The sequence below is a fragment of the Chlorocebus sabaeus genome, chromosome X (genome assembly GCF_047675955.1).
Source record: "Chlorocebus sabaeus isolate Y175 chromosome X, mChlSab1.0.hap1, whole genome shotgun sequence".
NCBI lineage: Eukaryota > Metazoa > Chordata > Mammalia > Primates > Cercopithecidae > Chlorocebus > Chlorocebus sabaeus.
In genome coordinates, this window is record NC_132933.1 from 98,769,876 (window position 1) to 98,788,569 (window position 18,694).

General features: G+C 38.5%; 1 protein-coding gene across 5 annotated transcripts in view; it reads left to right on the forward strand.

Moving 5' to 3' along the window:
- The window catches only part of WNK3 (WNK lysine deficient protein kinase 3), a 169,147-nt gene that overhangs the window by 89,808 nt on the left and 60,645 nt on the right, over positions 1 to 18,694 (forward strand). For all 5 annotated transcript variants that reach the window (XM_073013655.1, XM_037994937.2, XM_073013653.1 and 2 more), the window contains 3 exons: positions 7,646 to 7,707; positions 11,100 to 11,247; positions 12,904 to 13,020. In XM_073013655.1, the coding sequence (XP_072869756.1) occupies positions 7,646 to 7,707; positions 11,100 to 11,247; positions 12,904 to 13,020 (327 nt within the window). The remainder of the gene's footprint in view (positions 1 to 7,645; positions 7,708 to 11,099; positions 11,248 to 12,903; positions 13,021 to 18,694) is intronic.

Consider the following 18,694-nt stretch of genomic DNA (forward strand, 5'->3'; position numbering starts at 1 on the left):
ATTGTCTCAAAAGAATAAAAAGAGATACTTTGATACAGGCATACAATGCATAATAATCACATCAAGGTAAATGGGGTATCTATCACCTTAAGCATTTATCCTTTGTGTTACAATCTAATTATACTTTTAATTATTTTTAAATGTACAATTAAATTATCGACTATAGTTGACTTGTGCTATTAAATACTAGATCTTACTCAGTTTTTCTAATTAATTTTTGTACCCATTAACCTTCCCCACTCCCCTCCTGACTCTCCCCACTACCCTTCCCAGCCTCTGGTAACCATCCTTCTACTTTCTATCTCCATGAGTTCAATTGTTATAATTTTTAGCTCCCACGCATAAGTGAGAACATGCCAAGTTTGTCTTTCTGTGCCTGGCTTATTGTTCACTTCATATAATGACCTCCAGTTCCATCCATGACAATATCTCATTCTTGTTTATTGCTGCATAGTGCTCCATTGTGTATATTTGATTTGACTCTTACTTTAACATATATCTGCATCCTGACTTCTCAACACCTTCACCATTGTCGTGCTGGTCTAATTCACCTCTTTTTTTTTTTTTTTTTTTTGCCATCTTGTCCAGGCTGGAGTGCAGTGGCACGATCTCAGCTCACTGCAACCTCTGCCTCCCAGGTAGCTGGGAGTACAGGCACCCGCCACCACATCTGGCTAATTTTTGTATTTTTGGTAGAGACCAGGTTTCACCATGTTGGCCAGGCTGATCTCGAACTCCTCACCTCAAGTGATCTGCCTGCCTTGGCCTTCCAAAGTGTTGGGATTACTGGCGTGAGCCACTGTGCCCAGCCTTATCTCTTACTTGAATAATTGTAGTAGTCTCCTAATTGTTCTTGCTTTTGCTTTTGTTCTTTTATAACCTTTTTCTTATTGTAGGAAGCAGTGATAATTTTAAAATGCAGGTCACAACATGTCTCAGAGACCCAAAACCTCTCATTGCTCATCTCTCTCACAGTAAAAGCCACAATAATGTACTAATGGCCTATAAAGCCCTGCAGGATCTGGACTCCCCTGCACAACTCTCTGACGTCATGTAGATTTTATTTGACTTCCGTTTTCCTCTTTTTTTTCCAGACAGAGTCTCGCTCTGTCGCCCAGGCTGGAGTGCAGTTGTGCAATCTCAGCTCACCACAACCTCTGCCTCCCAGGTTCAAGTGATTCTCCTGCCTTAGCCTCCCAAGTAGCTGGAATTATAGGCACATGCCACCACACCCGGCTAATTTTTGTACTTTCACTAGAGATGGGGTTTTACCATATTGGCTAGGCTAGTCTGGAACTCCTCACCTCAAATGATTCGCCTGCCTCGGCCTCCCAAAGTGCTAGCATTACAAGCATGAGCCACCACACCCTGCCTAATTCTTCTCTTGAATGATGATTAAACCCTTTCATAGGCCTATAGCTTGAGGACAAGGAGATGCACACTTTCTGTATATTAGTGAGCGTTGGTTTATTCTGGTTCTTCTGTACTGAAGTGTGGTTTACTTTTTTTACTCCCATAATGAATTATCCAATGTTCTGAAATAATCAAATACATTAAAGACTATGATCTCCAACATGCAGGGCTGGCAAAATGTTTCCTGCCTGTATCCTTGCTCATTTGACTTTACTTATAAGGTCTCTATCTTCCAGACTGCAAAATGCTCAGTCTGTCTTCTCCTTTTCTTCTCCAGTGTGCATTCTCATTCTTGCCATTAAAAAAAAAAAAAAATGTTAGTTGCTTTTTCCAAATATCTGTAGAAAGCTTTGTGGGGCTGAGGCGATACCAGTGCCTGATCAGTTTGCTAGTTCTTACAGACCTTTGATCACTTAACAGGGGGCAGTATTAGAATAAGTTTGGAATTTAAGTCTGCTTTCATGAAGTTAGGCTCCCCTCAATTCAATTCTGTCTGCCTTACAGTTAATGGAACTTCTTCCTAATTCCTATCCCTTTCATCTCTCATAGTTCCTGTCACTCTTTTATGTGTCAGTCTTTGTAGTGCTGGTATGTTTTCATCATTTTGGCCTATGTAATAGCCTGAATGTCATTATGTGAGTTTTATCCCAGGAACTGTGCTTTTGGATCAGTTTTTTAACTTAGGGTAAATTTTATTGTTCAGGCCTGGCACGGTGGCTCGTACCTGTAATCCCATCACTCTGGAAGGTCAAGGCAGGAGGATAACTTGGGCCCAGGAGTTCGAGACCAGCCTGGGCAACACACTGAGACCCCCATCTCTACAAAAAAAAAATTTTTTTTTTTTGAGACAGTCTCACTCTGTCACCCAGGCTGGAGTGCAGTGGCACAATCATGGCTCACTGCAACCTCCACCTCCTGGGTTCAAGCAATTCCCATGCCTCAGCCTCCCGAGTAACTGGGATTACAGGCATGCGCCACCACATCTGGCTAATTTTTGTATTTTTAGTACAGACAGGGCTTCACCTGTTGAAGGCTGGTCTCCAACTCCTGACCTCAGGTGATCCGCCTGCCTCAGCCTCGCAAAGTGCTGGGATTATAGGCATGAGCCGCCACACCTGGCCCAAATTTTTTTTAAAAAATTAGCCAGGTGTGGTGGCATGTGCTTGTAAGTCTCAGCTGCTCAGGAGGCTGAAGTGGGAGAATCACTTTGAGCCTGGGAGGTTGAGGCTGTACTCCAGCCTGGGCAACAAAGTGAGACCCTGTCTCAAAAAAAAAAAAAAAAAAAATGTTTAGAATCTTGCCTTCACCAACGATTGGGCTTATGTAAGACAACGTCTTTATAGATGAAGAATTCTATATAAATATAAAAATATGGAAGTGGGCATCATGCACAGTGATAATTTTCTTTAATTAAATAAGCAAAAATTCCACTGTTAACCAGGTATATACAGCATACATATAGGCTTGAGTCAATTTGTGTCATTGGTTACACCTGGATTTCAACTCTGGCTCTTTGAACTCACTGTGTGACTTGAGGAAAGTTATTTAATCTCACCCAGCTTTGGTTCTTTTTGGTGTGAAATGCTTTTAAATGGTTGTAAAAGTTTTAAAATGCCTATCTTGCATTTGCAACCTACTTTGAAATATATGGGATAATGTACCTATAGTAAAATCCCATAGACTATGAGTGGTGTTGGATATATAGTTTTTCACAGAACAATTTCACTTTTCTATGTGTTGGAAAATTTTTATAATGTTATAAAAAATGCCTGTATTGCAGGCTTATTAGGATTAGGTGATATAAAATATGAGAAGCATCTGGCATGTAATAAGTGCTCAACAAATAGTGGTTGTTAAAAGTACTTCAGGGGAGAGAGATATGCTTTGTAACGTCAATAATATAATAAAGCAATTTATGAAATGTTTAAAAGTATATCCCAGTTTTACTGGTCTCCTTCACTCCCTAATAACTGAGTAAGAATTTCTGGGATGTTGTACGTGGTCTTAGCTTTTTATCTCTTTGGTCTTCCCATCTCCCCTTCTGGGGCTGAGAACCACCAATGGGAGGAGGAAAGGTGTGGTGGAGCAAGTAAAGGAGAAAGATCCTCCTCAACACCTTCCCAAGGTTTGGCGTTACATAAGACCTCAGAACCAGTTAGGGGAGCCTCAAGAATATAACAAGATTGATTCCCTGCTCCTGCCCCAGCAGAAGTAGCTGTATCTACTTTTCTTTTTTTTTTCTTTTCTTTTCTTTTCTTTTTTCTTTTTTTTTTTTTTTTTTTTTTTTGAGACAGAGTTTCGCTCTTGTCACCCAGGCTAGAGTACAATGGTAAAATCTCAGCTCACTGGAACCTCCACCTCCCAGGTTCAAGAAGTTCTCCTGCCGCAGCCTCCTGAGTAGCTGGAACTACAGGTGCATGCCACCACGCCCGGCTAATTTTTGTATTTTTAATAGAGATGGGATTTCTCCATATTGGTCAGGCTGGTCTCAAACTTCTGACCTCAGGTGATCCACTCGCCTCAGCCTCCCAAAGTGCAGCCTCCCAATGTGAGCCATTGTGCCCAGCCCACTCTTTATTATATATGTTTAATATTTGACTCCAAGGCTCCATCAGATTCATTTTGTATTCTCACTGCCTCTTAGCACAGTGCCTGCTACACACTAGGTTTCCAATACATGTGTGAAGGTAGAAATAAGAAAGGAAAGGGTGACATAGAAAGAAAAACTGTGCCATAAAAATGTTCATGATCTGATATTGCCAATCCTAGAAATTAATCTGAAGAAAATAATAAAAAGGAAGCAAAAAGCACATACTACGATGCTTGTTTCATAGTGAATGTTAGCTATGGTGGCTATCTCTGTATTTTTACTGTATTTTTATTTATATGTAATAAAAATTGGCAGTAAGTTAGTTATCTAGGAATAGGGGAGGAGTTAGATAAATATGAATACTTATTGTCCTATCATGTGCCTATTAAAAACTGGAATAATGCAGGCCAATAAAGGTAAGGAAAATAATACATTTTAAAAAGCAGAAAAAAACTGTATAATTGCAACCATTTATACACATGAAAAAAGCCTATAATATTATAGCAAATATTATAATCACAGCCATGTTAGGAAAACAGCATTCTAGGTGACTTTTCCCATTTTCCTACATTTTATAATGTTATATACATTTAATAATTAAACATTTTTATAGGATAGCAAATACCAAATGTAGAGGAAAATGGATACTTTCACAAACATCTAGTAGGACTGTAAACTGGTTAGACCTTTCTGAAGAGCAATTTGGCAATATATATCAAGCCTTAAAAATGTCTAGCAATTCCATTTTTAGAAAGGCTTCCAAAGAAATAATTAAGAATGCATACAAAGATTTGGCTACAAGAATGTTCCTCACAATATGAAATACAGTTGCAAATAGCAAAAAAAATTAGATGTTTGTCTCCCTTACTTGCGCCATTAAATAAATAATGGTATGTTTATACTAAAGGATATTATGTAGCCCTTAACATGTGCTTAAACACTTAAGATGTTTTAAGTAAAAAGATTATAAAAGAGTACATACATTATGATTACATTAAAAACGTGTGTGTGTGTATGTGTGTACGGAAAATGGTCTCAAAGAATATACACCAAGGTGTTAAACAAGCTCATCTATATTCATCTTGCTTTGGTAATAAGAAAAAAATAAATTCAACTTTGTACAAACAGACTTACCAAACCTCAAATCTGATAATCCTAGGGTAGGTCACCATTATATCAATATGCAACACTACAGTACAATCGTCCCTTGGTATCTGTAGGGGATTGGTTCCAGGACTTTTCTTGGATACCAAAATCCAAGGATGCTAAGCCCTACAGTTGGCCCTGTGGAATCACACACATGAAGTCAGCCCTCCATATCCAAGGGTTCTGAATCCTGAAAATACTGTCTTGTCTTTTTCTTTTTCTTTTTTTAAGACAGGGTCTTGCTCTGTTGCCCAGGCTGGGCTACAGTGGTGTAATCATAGGTCACTGTAACTTCAAACTCCTGGGCTCAAGCAGTCCTCTTGTCTTGGCCTCCCAAAGTGCTGGGATTACAGGTGTGAGCCACCATGCCCAGCCAGAATATTACATTTTCAATCCAAGATTGGCTGAATCCATGGATGCGGAATCCACGGATGCAGAATCCACAGATAAAAAGGACTGACTGCAGTTTTAAACAAAAGTAAAAATGGGGCAGGCATGGTGGCTCATGGTTGTAATCCCAGCACTTTGGGAGACCAAGGCAGGTAGATCACTTGAAGTCAGGAGTTCGAGACCAGCCTGGCCAACATGGTGAAGCCCCATCTCTACTAAAAATACAAGAAAAAAAAAAATACAGGTGTGGTGGTACGCACCTGTAGTCCCAGCTACTTGGCGGCTCAGACAGGAGAATCGCTTGAACCTAGGAGGTGGAGGTTGCAGTGAGCTGAGATCACACCACTGCACTCCAGCCTGGGTGACAGAGCGAGACTCCATCTCAAAACATAAAACAAACAAATGAAAGTAAAAATGAAACATTTCATTAAATTTGAAAGATATCTGCAAAAATGGCCCAGCACCTATTTGTAAATATTAATTTTGAAACCCTTAGAAATATTATGACAGAGCTTAACTTGTAGCTATCAGATATGATGGCGGATAAACCAAACATTAGCCATGATTCTGAGCACTAGCACAAAGTAGCATTAATAACCTCATTAATAATTGCAAGTGATTATAAAATATAATTCCATATTGTTATATAGTAACTATGTTTTGTTTCTCTTTGCTTAGTACATACACTTGTCTCTGGATTTATGCATTAGGATGCCATGTTACTGTTCCAACTTACTGGGACTATACAAACATTAGTTAAATCAGATACATTTTGTTGAATCTTAAGTATACAAAAAAAACTATTTGCTGAAATATTTGCTCTCAGTGTTTAAACAGTGATTATGTTAAAGAGCTAATTATCTAATCTATAATTAGAAGCTAGTCTAATTTATCCAGGAAAAAATTTATCAGTATGGGTTAATTAGAATGATGAAATAGTTTGAAATAGTTTAGGGAAGTGGAGGAATATAAGTAGAGTCACAGTATGCAGAAGAGCCTAATTTATACAGAGGAGCTACAGTTTAGTGTGGCTTCAAACAGAGAGATAAGGCTGGATAATCAGGTACAGGCCAGTTCATTGAGAACATTATTTGCCATCTGAAGGACCTTAATCTTACAGAAGATAAGGAGCCATCATATAGGGTATAAACTGGGTAAGGAAATTATCAATTTTGTTAGATTTGCATTCTAAGATCACTCTGCTATCACTAGTGGCAGTGCATAGAGGATGGATTAGGTAAATGTAAAATTATTTTCCAGTAGAATTGGTATTTGTCCTATTAAGAGCTTAAACACTTTTCTCCTGGAAGCCAATGTTGCAGCTGCTGAATACTAATTCCTTGAAGGGATAGTTGAAATCATCTAGAGAAAAGAGATGAGAGACAGACAGACTACACATTAAGTTAATGCCTGAGTCACTGATTTATCTTCTTGTAGAGTGGTAGTAACTCTTCTCTTAAGTAGTAGTTTTACAACTAGGACTGGAAGCTCAGTAGTAGTGTCTTCCATTGAAAAATAACTCGAACAAAAGTACATATAACAGTGCTAACTTTTTCAAATGAAAAATCTTCATTTATAAGATGTACTTGGTGTATTGTTTTTTTTTTGTTTGTTTGTTTGTTTGTTTGTTTGTTTGTTTGTTGTTTTTTTTTTTTTTTGAGGCGGAGTGTAGCTCTGTCGCCCAGGCTGGAGTGCAGTGGCCGGATCTCAGCTCACTGCAAGCTCCGCCTCCCGGGTTCACGCCATTCTCCGGCCTCAGCCTCCCGAGTAGCTGGGACTACAGGCGCCCGCCACCACGCCCGGCTAGTTTTTTGTATTTTTTAGTAGAGACGGGGTTTCACCGTGTTAACCAGGATGGTCTCGATCTCTTGACCTCATGATCCGCCCGTCTCGGCCTCCCAAAGTGCTGGGGGTGTATTGTTAAATTTTATTTATCTTTGGTAATAATGTTAATAATAGGATTGATGCAGACATCCAATAACATAGATATTCTACCAGTTTTGCAAGGTAACCAAAACTATCATGTTTTCTGAATAGTAACAAATTGTATATTTAGTTTGAATTTTACTGTTATCATAGCAAGTTTTTTGTCTGTACTGTTTACAGCCTGTATCCCAACCAGTTGGAGTTGAACAAGCAGCTCTTCTAAAACCAGATTTAGTTCGAAGGTAAGTATCTTCAAATTAGTACCATGAGAACAATGAGGATATGCTGAAGTTTGTGTACTCATTAGGTGCTTAGTGCATCCTGACTAGAGAAGCTTCTGTATTCTTGTACTTGTGTGAATGTTTCATAAAGATGTTTAATAAAAATATTACTAGATTTGTTTTTTTGCTTTTTTATGTTAGTAGGGATCATATGGATTGTGAAATTAATTGTTCATTTTCTTATTGTGTTTATTTATACCCTTCTGTTCTAGGAAAAGCTGGTAAAGGGTTAAGGAAGGAAGAAACAATAGAGTTTAGAGTAGAATTCTAGCTAATCTAAAGAAATAAATTACAACTAGATATTTAATTGTATTATTATTTAGTACTTGAAAACTAGTATTTTTCTGTATAAAATATAGATTGGATAGTTTTTATTGTTCTGTCTTCAAGTTCATTGATTGTTTCCTTTGTCCTATTCATTCTACTATTATGCCTATTTAGTGAGGTTTTTTTTTTCTGTGATTGTTTAGTGCTATACTTTCTATGTGGTTCTTCTTAAAATCTTCCATTTCTTTTATAAGATTTTGGTTTTTTCATTTGCCTCAAGATTATTCGTGATTGCTTATTGAAGCATTTTGATGATAGCTGCTTTAAAATTCTTGTCAGAGTCTGGGTACAATGGCTCACACCTGTAATCCTAGCACTTTGGGAGGCCAAGACAGGCAGATCACTTGAGGTCAGGAGTTCAAGACCAGCCCAGCCAACATGGTGAAACCCTGTCTCTACTAAAAATACAAAATTTAGCCAGGTGTGGTGGTGCACGCCTGTAATCCCAGCTACTTGGGAGGCTGGGGCTGGGGGATTGCTTGAATCCAGGAGGCAGAGGTTGCAGTGAGCTAACATTACACCACTGTACTCCAACCTGGGTGACAAAGTGAGACTCTGTCTAAATAAATAAATAAAATTCTTGTTAGATAATTCCAATATCTGATTCATCTTATTCTTTTTTTTTTTTTTTTTTTTTTTTTTTGAGATGGAGTCTCACTCTGTTGCCCAGGCTGGAGTGCAGTGGCAAGATTTCGGCTCACTGCAACCTCCACCTCCTGGGTTCCAGTGATTCTTGTGCCTCAGCCTCCCAAGTAGCTGGGATTACAGGCTCCCACCACCACGCCTGGCTAATTTTTGTATTTTTAGTAGATATGGGGTTTCACCATGTTGGCCAGGCTGGTCTCAAACTCCTGACCTCAAATGATCCACCCGCCTCGGCCTCCCGAGTGCTGGGATTATAGGCGTGCGCCACAGTGCCTGGCCTCATCGTATTCTTGTCAGATGATTTCAATAACTGACTCATCTTGGTGTTGGCATCTGTTGATTACCTTTTTGCATTCAAGTTGTAATTTTTCTAGTTTTTGGGGTATGACAAAGGAGTTTATTTTCATTTGTCTTCTGGGCATTTGGATATTATGTCAGGTGACTGTAGATCCTATTTAAGTCTTTTTTTTTTTTTTTTTTTTTTTTTTTGAGATGGAGTCTTACTCTGTTGCCCAGGCTGGAATGCAGTGGAGTGATCTTGGCTCACTGCAGCCTCCACCTCCCGGGTTCAAGCGATTCTCCTACCTCAGCCTCTTGAGTAGCTGGGATTACAGGCACATGCCACCATGCCCAGCTAACTTATTTTAGTAGAGACAGGGTTTCGCCATGTCGGCCAGGCTGGTCTCAAACTCCTGACCTCAGGTGATCTGCCCACCTCAGCCTCTCAAAGTGTTGGGATTACAGGCATGAGCCACCATGCCCAGCCTATTGAAATTTTCTATGTTAGCAAGCAGTCACTCTTGTTTAGATGCATAGGTTCTGGCCTGCTTTTGTGGGCCATGATTCGGATGACAATTTAGTTTTCAAAATCCTTACAGCACTGCTATTCTGGTTTGTTTTGTTCACCTGGACCCCCTGGCCCCCACTGCTGGGCCAAGAGGTGGAGAGTGCTTCCCTAGGCCTGCTCCCCCAGGTCTGCTCTACAGGCTATGCTCTACTTACTGGTGGGGCCCCTACCAGTGCCACTGGGGAAGGACAGGGCCTACTTAAGTCCTCTTCTGTTGCTGGGTTGGGGATCAGGAGACACTGGGCTTGGGCTGCCTTTGCCTCTGGACTGGGAATTGGGAGACACTGCCTGTACTGCCTTTATTCACTGGATGGGTAATTGGAAGATACCAAGTTACTATGATATTCCTCAAGTCCTGGGGGTCCCTAGCCAGTCCACTTTCATCTTTTCACTCTTCTGTGCCCTCCTGTCATTGTCCACTACATTATTTCTAGAACTTTTAGCTGTACTTAGAGGGGAGGAGCAGGGAAAGTTGAGTTTCTGCCATCTTGTCCCAAACCCTAAACTGGTGTGTTAAGTAACTTTGGAATGTGAATGATATAGCCCATTGGCTAAAATTATATTCCTTTTATCCTCTGATTACTTGTTACTGCCATTTCTCTGTGTATTTGAAAAACTCTTAAGGGCAGTATTAATGTATCTTCTTCCACTACTTATATTTATGCAAATTCTTTGTCATATGGACATAAAAAATTTAGGAGTTATTTTTATCTCTTCTTGTACATTTATATATAGATGCTTCATGAGTTGTTTTTAGGAGAAATAACTTGCTTAAATTAATTTGAAAGATATCTGTTTCAAAAAGATATCTGAAACTTAGAGCTTGTAATTTAAATTCCAAATGTGTTTATTGAAATTTTTTTATTGAAATATGTTTGAGTTTAAAGAAAAACCTGAAAAATGCCTTTGACACAGATAAACTAAAAGGTAGCCTCCCCTTTCATAATAATATTGATGTAGACCTGTAAAATGTAACTAATTAGAATGAATAATGTTGAGCTCTTTTTACATCATTCATTTTCATTTCTTGTTCTGCCTCCTGCAGAACACTATTCTTGTCTCCCATACCTGGTCTACCCTGTTGAGTTCATTACATAAACAGGTATATTTTGAGTGATAATTTGTTTTGGTTTTAGAAGTTTTATTTGAAGATATAAATAAAGTAACCCCTAAACAAACAAGATAAAACCGATCAAGAGCACCCCATAATAAAAGGTTTCACAGAGGTCTATCACTGGCAGTGTTTTTCTTTCATTCTCATCACTGTGAGATGTTTGCTAAATAAATACAGTGTGATCTTAATTTTTCAGCTTTTTGAAAAAGCTTTATTGAAATATAAATCATACACCATTTAAAGTGTGTAATTTAATGGCTTTTAGTATATTCATAGAGTTGTGCAGTCATAACTTTTAAAAAGATTGTAGTATTTATTAATTTTTCTTAAACTCATTATTTATGGTTTTATAATTGGGAGTTTTTCTTAGAATTTTACTGTCAAGACTGGAATGAGTTACTTTTTTAAAAATATTGCTAGCTTGAATCAAGATGTGGCAACTATGAAGGAAAACATCAGTAGCCCTGATAACCCAAGTGGAAATGGCAAACAGGATCGGATCAAACAGAGAAGAGCTTCCTGTCCCCGACCAGAGAAGGGGACTAAATTTCAGCTTACCGTCCTTCAGGTCAGTTTGTAAATATGGTTTGGTTAAGAGTACATATAGAGGTCTGGAGGGTCAGAGAGGGGCAGTGCTACAGAAGTGAGTTGTAGAATATTGTGAAACCCTCTCTAAACTAACCTTCTCTCCATTACAGACTTTCCAATACGAGTATTATATGTTCATTGTTAAACTTAGGAAATATAAGAAAGAAAATAAAATCCACTTGTAACCACCATTCAGAGATAGCGCCTATTAATGTTTTAGTTTGTTTTTCTCTCTCTTTCCTGTATGTACATGTAGTGTTTTACATTATTAAGGTTGTAATAGTACTAGTAATCGCAGCAAAAATCTATTGAGTTCTTTTGTGGTAGGCACCCTAAATGTTATCCATGCATTTTATCATTTAATCCTTCAGTAACCCTGTATGATAGGTCGTAGTGTATACTCATCTTTACAAATGAAGATACTAAAGATCAGAGGAGTGGGCCGGGCACAGTGGCTCACGCCTGTAATCCCAGCACTTTGGGAGGCCGAGGCCGGTGGATCATCTGAGGCCAGGAGTTTGAGACCAGCCTGACCAATATGTTAAAATCCCATCTCTATTAAAAATACAAAAATTAGCTGGGCATGGTGGTGCATGCCTGTAATCCCAGCTACTTGGGAGGCTGAGACAGGAGGTTGTGGTGAACCGAGATTGTGCCATTGCACTCCAGCCTGGACAACAAGAACAAAACTCCATCTGAAAAAAAACAAAAAAAATCAGAGGAGCAAAGTAATTTGCCTAAGATCACTCAACTAGCAAGTGATAATGTCAGATCTGAACCTAAATCAGACTTTAAAGCACATATCTCTAACCAACATGATGTACATTTCAGTTGACTGCTTCAACCTATATATAATTTTATATCCTGTATTTTTAAAAACCTAATATATCATGTATGCTTTTCTGTATCGTTAATTTTTTGATAACATGACATTTTAAATGGCTATATTAAATAGCTGCTTATAAGAGAAATAACTTAATCATTCCCTATGTTCTTGGTTTATATTCTTTCTTTCCATCTTTTTCCCAGTCTATCCTTTTTCTAACTTGCTGTCTTTTACTCTTTTTCGCTGTCTGTATATCTTTGCAAAAAAAATCCTTGAACATAAATCTTTGTATCTATCCCTGATTATTTCCTTATTAGATCCATAGGAGTCGGACTCATGGGTCAAAATATGAAGATTTTTAAAATTTCTAGATATATGTTGCTAGATTGCTGTCCATAAAGATTGATCCAGTTTACATTTCCATTCGCAGTGCCTCTTCTTTTGCTTAGTCAATTTATAGATTAAGAGAATTTTGGAAGTGAATTATTAAATTTAAATCTTTGCATTGCAGATAGCTCTAGTGACTATTATAACTTTTTTTTGCTTTCTTATAAAAGTTGTTTTGTTTTCTTTACCACAGGATCACATTTATGACTTATTTTTTACTGAGTAACTTGAACCTGTTAGATTAGTCATAGAATGGCTGTTTAGATGGTATTCCACCAAGGGAAAACATAGTCTTTTTAGATTCTGAACTATTTAAGCCATTTTCCACATATATTGTATGTGAACTAGTGTAGATGTTCCCTGCACAATTTGCAAAGAAAAGACAGTGACTGACTCTTAAACCAGTGAAATGTTTGTACTCAGGTATCAACCTCTGGAGATAACATGGTAGAGTGTCAGCTGGAGACACACAACAACAAGATGGTCACCTTCAAGTTTGATGTTGATGGTGATGCGCCAGAGGATATTGCAGACTATATGGTAAGTACACTAAGACTAAATTATCGTCCCTTCAGCATTCTGTCTTTTTTCCCCTATAATTCTGTCTCCATTTATTTTGAGCCATCATTTTTTAAAGAGTATGATTAGTTTTAAAAGTTTGTACAGATCTAAATTGGGTTATCATCAAGTGTAAATCACTGCATCTCCTCCGGTTTCAGTATATTTATCTGGAAAATATGCGGTGGTTTCATTTAGAGATAATATAGATAAATGGTTCTTATCTCTGAGTGCATGTGAAAATCACTTGGAAAGCTTTTTAAAAACAATTGTATTGCCTGGTCCCTTGATTAAATCAGAATATTTGCAGGTGAGGCCCAAGCATTAATAGTTTGTAAAGCTCCCCAGGTAATTTTTTTTTTTTTTCAGTTTATTTTTTGCTGGGCACAGTGGCTCATGCGTGTAATCCCAGCACTTTGGGAGGCCTAGGCAGGAGGATCACTTGAGCCCAGGAGTTCAAGAACAGCCTAGGCAATGTAGTGAGTGAGACCTTGTCTTTACAAAAAATTTAAAAATGCCAGATGTTGTGGCCACACTTGTAATCCCAGCACTTTGGGAGGCTGAGTGAGGAGGATTGCTTGAGCCCAGGGGATTGAGGCTGTAGTGAGCTATGATCATGTCACTGCATTCCAGCCTGGGCAGCAGAGCAAGACCCTGTCCCAAAAAAAAGTTATCTTTTATTATCTTTTTTTTTTTTTTTAATTATACTTTAAGTTCTAGGGTACATGTGCATAACGTGCAGGTTTGTTACATATGTATACTTGTGCCATGTTGGTGTGCTGCACCCGTCAACTCGTCAGCACCCATCAACTCGTCATTTACATCAGGTATAACTCCCAATGCAATCCCTCCCCCCTCCCCCATCCCCATGATAGGCCCTGGTGTGTGATGTTCCCCTTCCCGAGTCCAAGTGATCTCATTGTTCAGTTCCTACCTATGAGTGAGAACATGCGGTGTTTGGTTTTCTGTTCTTGCGATAGTTTGCTAAGAATGATGGTTTCCAGCTGCATCCATGTCCCTACAAAGGACACAAACTCATCCTTTTTTGTGGCTGCATAGTATTCCATGGTGTATATGTGCCACATTTTCTTAATCCAATCTGTCACTGATGGACATTTGGGTTGATTCCAAGTCTTTGCTATTGTGAATAGTGCCGCAATAAACATACGTGTGCATGTGTCTTTAAAGCAGCATGATTTATAATCCTTTGGGTATATACCCAGTAATGGTATGGCTGGGTCATATGGTACTTCTAGTTGTAGATCCTTGAGGAATCGCCATACTGTTTTCCATAATGGTTGAACTAGTTTACAATCCCACCAACAGTGTAAAAGTGTTCCTATTTCTCCACATCCTCTCCAGCACCTGTTGTTTCCTGACTTTTTAATGATGGCCATTCTAACTGGTGTGAGATGGTATCTCATTGTGGTTTTGATTTGCATTTCTCTGATGGCCAGTGATGATGAGCATTTTTTCATGTATCTCTTGGCTGTATGAATGTCCTCTTTTGAGAAATGTCTATTCATATCCTTTGCCCACTTTTTGATGGGGTTGTTTGTTTTTTTCTTGTAAATTTGTTTGAGTTCTCTGTAGGTTCTGGATATTAGCCCTTTGTCTGATGAGTAGATTGCAAAAATTTTCTCCCATTCTGTAGGTTGCCTGTTCACTCTGGTGGTAGTTTCTTTTGCTGTGCAGAAGCTCTTTACTTTAATTAGATCCCATTTGTCAATTTTGGCTTTTGTTGCCATTGCTTTTGGTGTTTTAGACATGAAGTCCTTGCCCATGCCTATGTCCTGAATGGTATTACCTAGGTTTTCGTCTAGGGTTTTTATGGTATTAGGTCTAACATTTAAGTCTCTAATCCATCTTGAATTAATTTTCGTATAAGGAGTAAGGAAAGGATCCAGTTTCAGCTTTCTACTTATGGCTAGCCAATTTTCCCAGCACCATTTATTAAATAGGGAATCCTTTCCCCATTTCTTGTTTTTCTCAGGTTTATCAAAGATCAGATGGCTGTAGATATGTGGTATTATTTCTGAGGACTCTGTTCTGTTCCATTGGTCTATACCTCTGTTTTGGTACCAGTACCGTGCTGTTTTGGTTACTGTAGCCTTGTAGTATAGTTTAAAGTCAGGTAGTGTGATGCCTCCAGCTTTGTTCTTTTGACTTAGGATTGTCTTGGAGATGCAGGCTCTTTTTTGGTTCCATATGAAGTTTAAAGCAGTTTTTTCCAATTCAGTGAAGAAACTCATTGGTAGCTTGATGGGGATGGCATTGAATCTATAAATTACCTTGGGCAGTATGGCCATTTTCACAATACTGATTCTTCCTATCCATGAGCATGGTATGTTCTTCCATTTGTTTATGTCCTCTTTTATTTCACTGAGCAGTGGTTTGTAGTTCTCCTTGAAGAGGTCCTTTACATCCCTTGTAAGTTGGATTCCTAGGTATTTTATTCTCTTTGAAGCAATTGTGAATGGAAGTTCATTAATGATTTGGCTCTCTGTCTGTCTGTTATTGGTATATAAGAATGCTTGTGATTTTTGCACATTAATTTTGTATCCTGAGACTTTGCTGAAGTTTCTTATCAGCTTAAGGAGATTTTGGGCTGAGACAATGGAGTTTTCTAAATATACAATTATGTCATCTGCAAACAGGGACAATTTGACTTCCTCTTTTCCTAACTGAATACCCTTGAATTCTTTCTCTTGCCTGATTGCCCTGGCCAGAACTTCCAACACTATGTTGAATAGGAATGGTGAGAGAGGGCATCCCTGTCTTGTGCCAGTTTTCAAAGGGAATTTTTCCAGTTTTTGCCCATTCAGTATGATATTGGCTGTGGGTTTGTCATAAATAGCTCTTATGATTTTGAGATACGTTCCATCAATACCGAATTTATTGAGAGTTTTTAGCATGAAGGGCTGTTAAATTTTTTCAAAGGCCTTTTCTGCATCTATTGAGATAATCATGTGGTTTTTGTCTTTGGTTCTGTTTATATGCTGGATTATGTTTATTGATTTGCGTATGTTGAACCAGCCTTGCATCCCAGGGATGAAGCCCAATTGATCATGGTGGATAAGCTTTTTGATGTGCTGCTGAATCCGGTTTGCCAGTATTTTATTGAGGATTTTTGCATCGATGTTCATCAGGGATATTGGTCTAAAATTCTCTTTTTGTGTTGTGTCTCTGCCAGGCTTTGGTATCAGGATGATGTTGGCCTCATAAAATGAGTTAGGGAGGATTCCCTGTTTTTCTATTGATTGGAATAGTTTCAGAAGGAATGGTACCAGCTCCTCCTTGTAACTCTGGTAGAATTCAGCTGTGAGTCCATCTGGTCCTGGACTTTTTTTGGTTGGTAGGTTATTAATTATTGCCTCAATTTCAGAGCCTGCTATTGGTCTATTCAGGAATTCAACTTCTTCCTGGTTTAGTCTTGGGAGAGTGTAAGTGTCCAGGAAATTATCCATTTCTTCTAGGTTTTCTAGTTTATTTGCATAGAGGTGTTTATAGTATTCTCTGATGGTAGTTTGTATTTCTGTGGGGTCGGTGGTGATATCCCCTTTATCATTTTTTATTGCGTCTATTTGATTCTTCTCTCTTTTCTTCTTTATTAGTCTTGCTAGCGGTCTATCAATTTTGTTGATCTTTTCAAAAAACCAACTCCTGGATTCATTGATTTTTTGGAGGGTTTTTTGTGTCTCTGTCTCCTTCAGTTCTGCTCTGATCTTAGTTATTTCTTGCCTTCTGCTAGCTTTTGAATGTGGTTGCTCTTGCTTCTCTAGTTCTTTTAATTGTGATGTTAGAGTGCCAATTTTAGATCTTTCCAGCTTTCTCTTGTGGGCATTTAGTGCTATAAATTTCCCTCTACACACTGCTTTAAATGTGTCCCAGAGATTCTGGTATGTTGTATCTTTGTTCTCATTGGTTTCAAAGAACATCTTTATTTCTGCCTTCATTTCGTTATGTACCCAGTAGTCATTCAGGAGCAGGTTATTCAGTTTCCATGTAGTTGAGCGGTTTTGATTGAGTTTCTTAATCCTGAGTTCTAGTTTGATTGCACTGTGGTCTGAGAGACAGTTTGTTATAATTTCTGTTCTTGTACATTTGCTGAGGAGTGCTTTACTTCCAATTATGTGGTCAATTTTGGAATAAGTGTGATGTGGTGCTGAGAAGAATGTATATTCTGTTGATTTGGGGTGGAGAGTTCTGTAGATGTCTATTAGGTCTGCTTGCTGCAGAGATGAGTTCAATTCCTGGATATCCTTGTTAACTTTCTGTCTCGTTGATCTATCTAATGTTGACAGTGGGGTGTTGAAGTCTCCCATTATTATTTTATGGGAGTCTAAGTCTCTTTGTAAGTCTGTAAGGACTTGCTTTATGAATCTGGGTGCTCCTGTATTGGGTGCATATATATTTAGGATAGTTAGCTCTTCCTGTTGAATTGATCCCTTTACCATTATGTAATGGCCTTCTTTGTTTCTTTGGATCTTTGATGGTTTAAAGTCTGTTTTATCAGAGACTAGTATTGCAACCCCTGCTTTTTTTTGTTGTCCATTTGCTTGGTAGATCTTCCTCCATCCCTTTATTTTGAGCCTATGTATGTCTCTGCATGTGAGATGGGTCTCCTGAATACAGCAGACTGATGGGTCTTGACTCTTTATCCAGTTTGCCAGTCTGTGTCTTTTAATTGGAGCATTTAGTCCATTTACATTTAAGGTTAATATTGTTATGTGTGATCTTGATCCTGCCATTATGATATTAACTGGTTATTTTGCTCGTTAGTTGATGCAGTTTCTTCCTAGCCTCGATGGTCTTTACATTTTGGCATGTTTTTGCAATGGCTGGTACCGGTTGTTCCTTTCCATGTTTAGTGCTTCCTTCAGGGTCTCTTGTAAGGCAGGCCTGGTGGTGACAAAATCTCTAAGCATTTGCTTTTCTGTAAAGGATTTTATTTATCCTTCACTTATGAAATTTAGTTTGGCTGGATATGAAATTCTGGGTTGAAAATTCTTTTCTTTACGAATGTTGAATATTGGCCCCCACTCTCTTCTGGCTCATAGAGTTTCTGCCGAGAGATCTGCTGTTAGTCTGATGGGCTTCCCTTTGTGGGTAACCCGACCTTTCTCTCTGGCTGCCCTTAAGATTTTTTCCTTCATTTCAACTTTGGTGAATCTGGCAATTATGTGTCTTGGAGTTGCTCTTCTCGAGGAGTAGCTTTGTGGCGTTCTCTCTATTTCCTGAATTTGAATGTTGGCCTGCCCTACTAGGTTGGGGAAGTTCTCCTGGATGATATCCTGAAGAGTGTTTTCCAACTTGATTCCATTTTCCCCCTCACTTTCAGGCACCGCAATCAGACGTAGATTTGGTCTTTTTACATAATCCCATACTTCTTGCAGGCTTTGTTCATTTCTTTTTCTTCTTTTTTCTTTGGATTTCTCTTCTCGCTTCATTTCATTCATTTGATCCTCAATCGCTGATACTCTTTCTTCCAGTTAATCAAGTCGGTTACTGAAGCTTGTGCATTTGTCACTTATTTCTCGTGTCATGGTTTTCATCTCTGCCCATTCGTTTATGGCTTTCTCTGCATTAATTATTCTGGTTATCAATTCTTCCACTCTTTTTTCAAGCTTTTTAGTTTCTTTGCGCTGGGTACGTA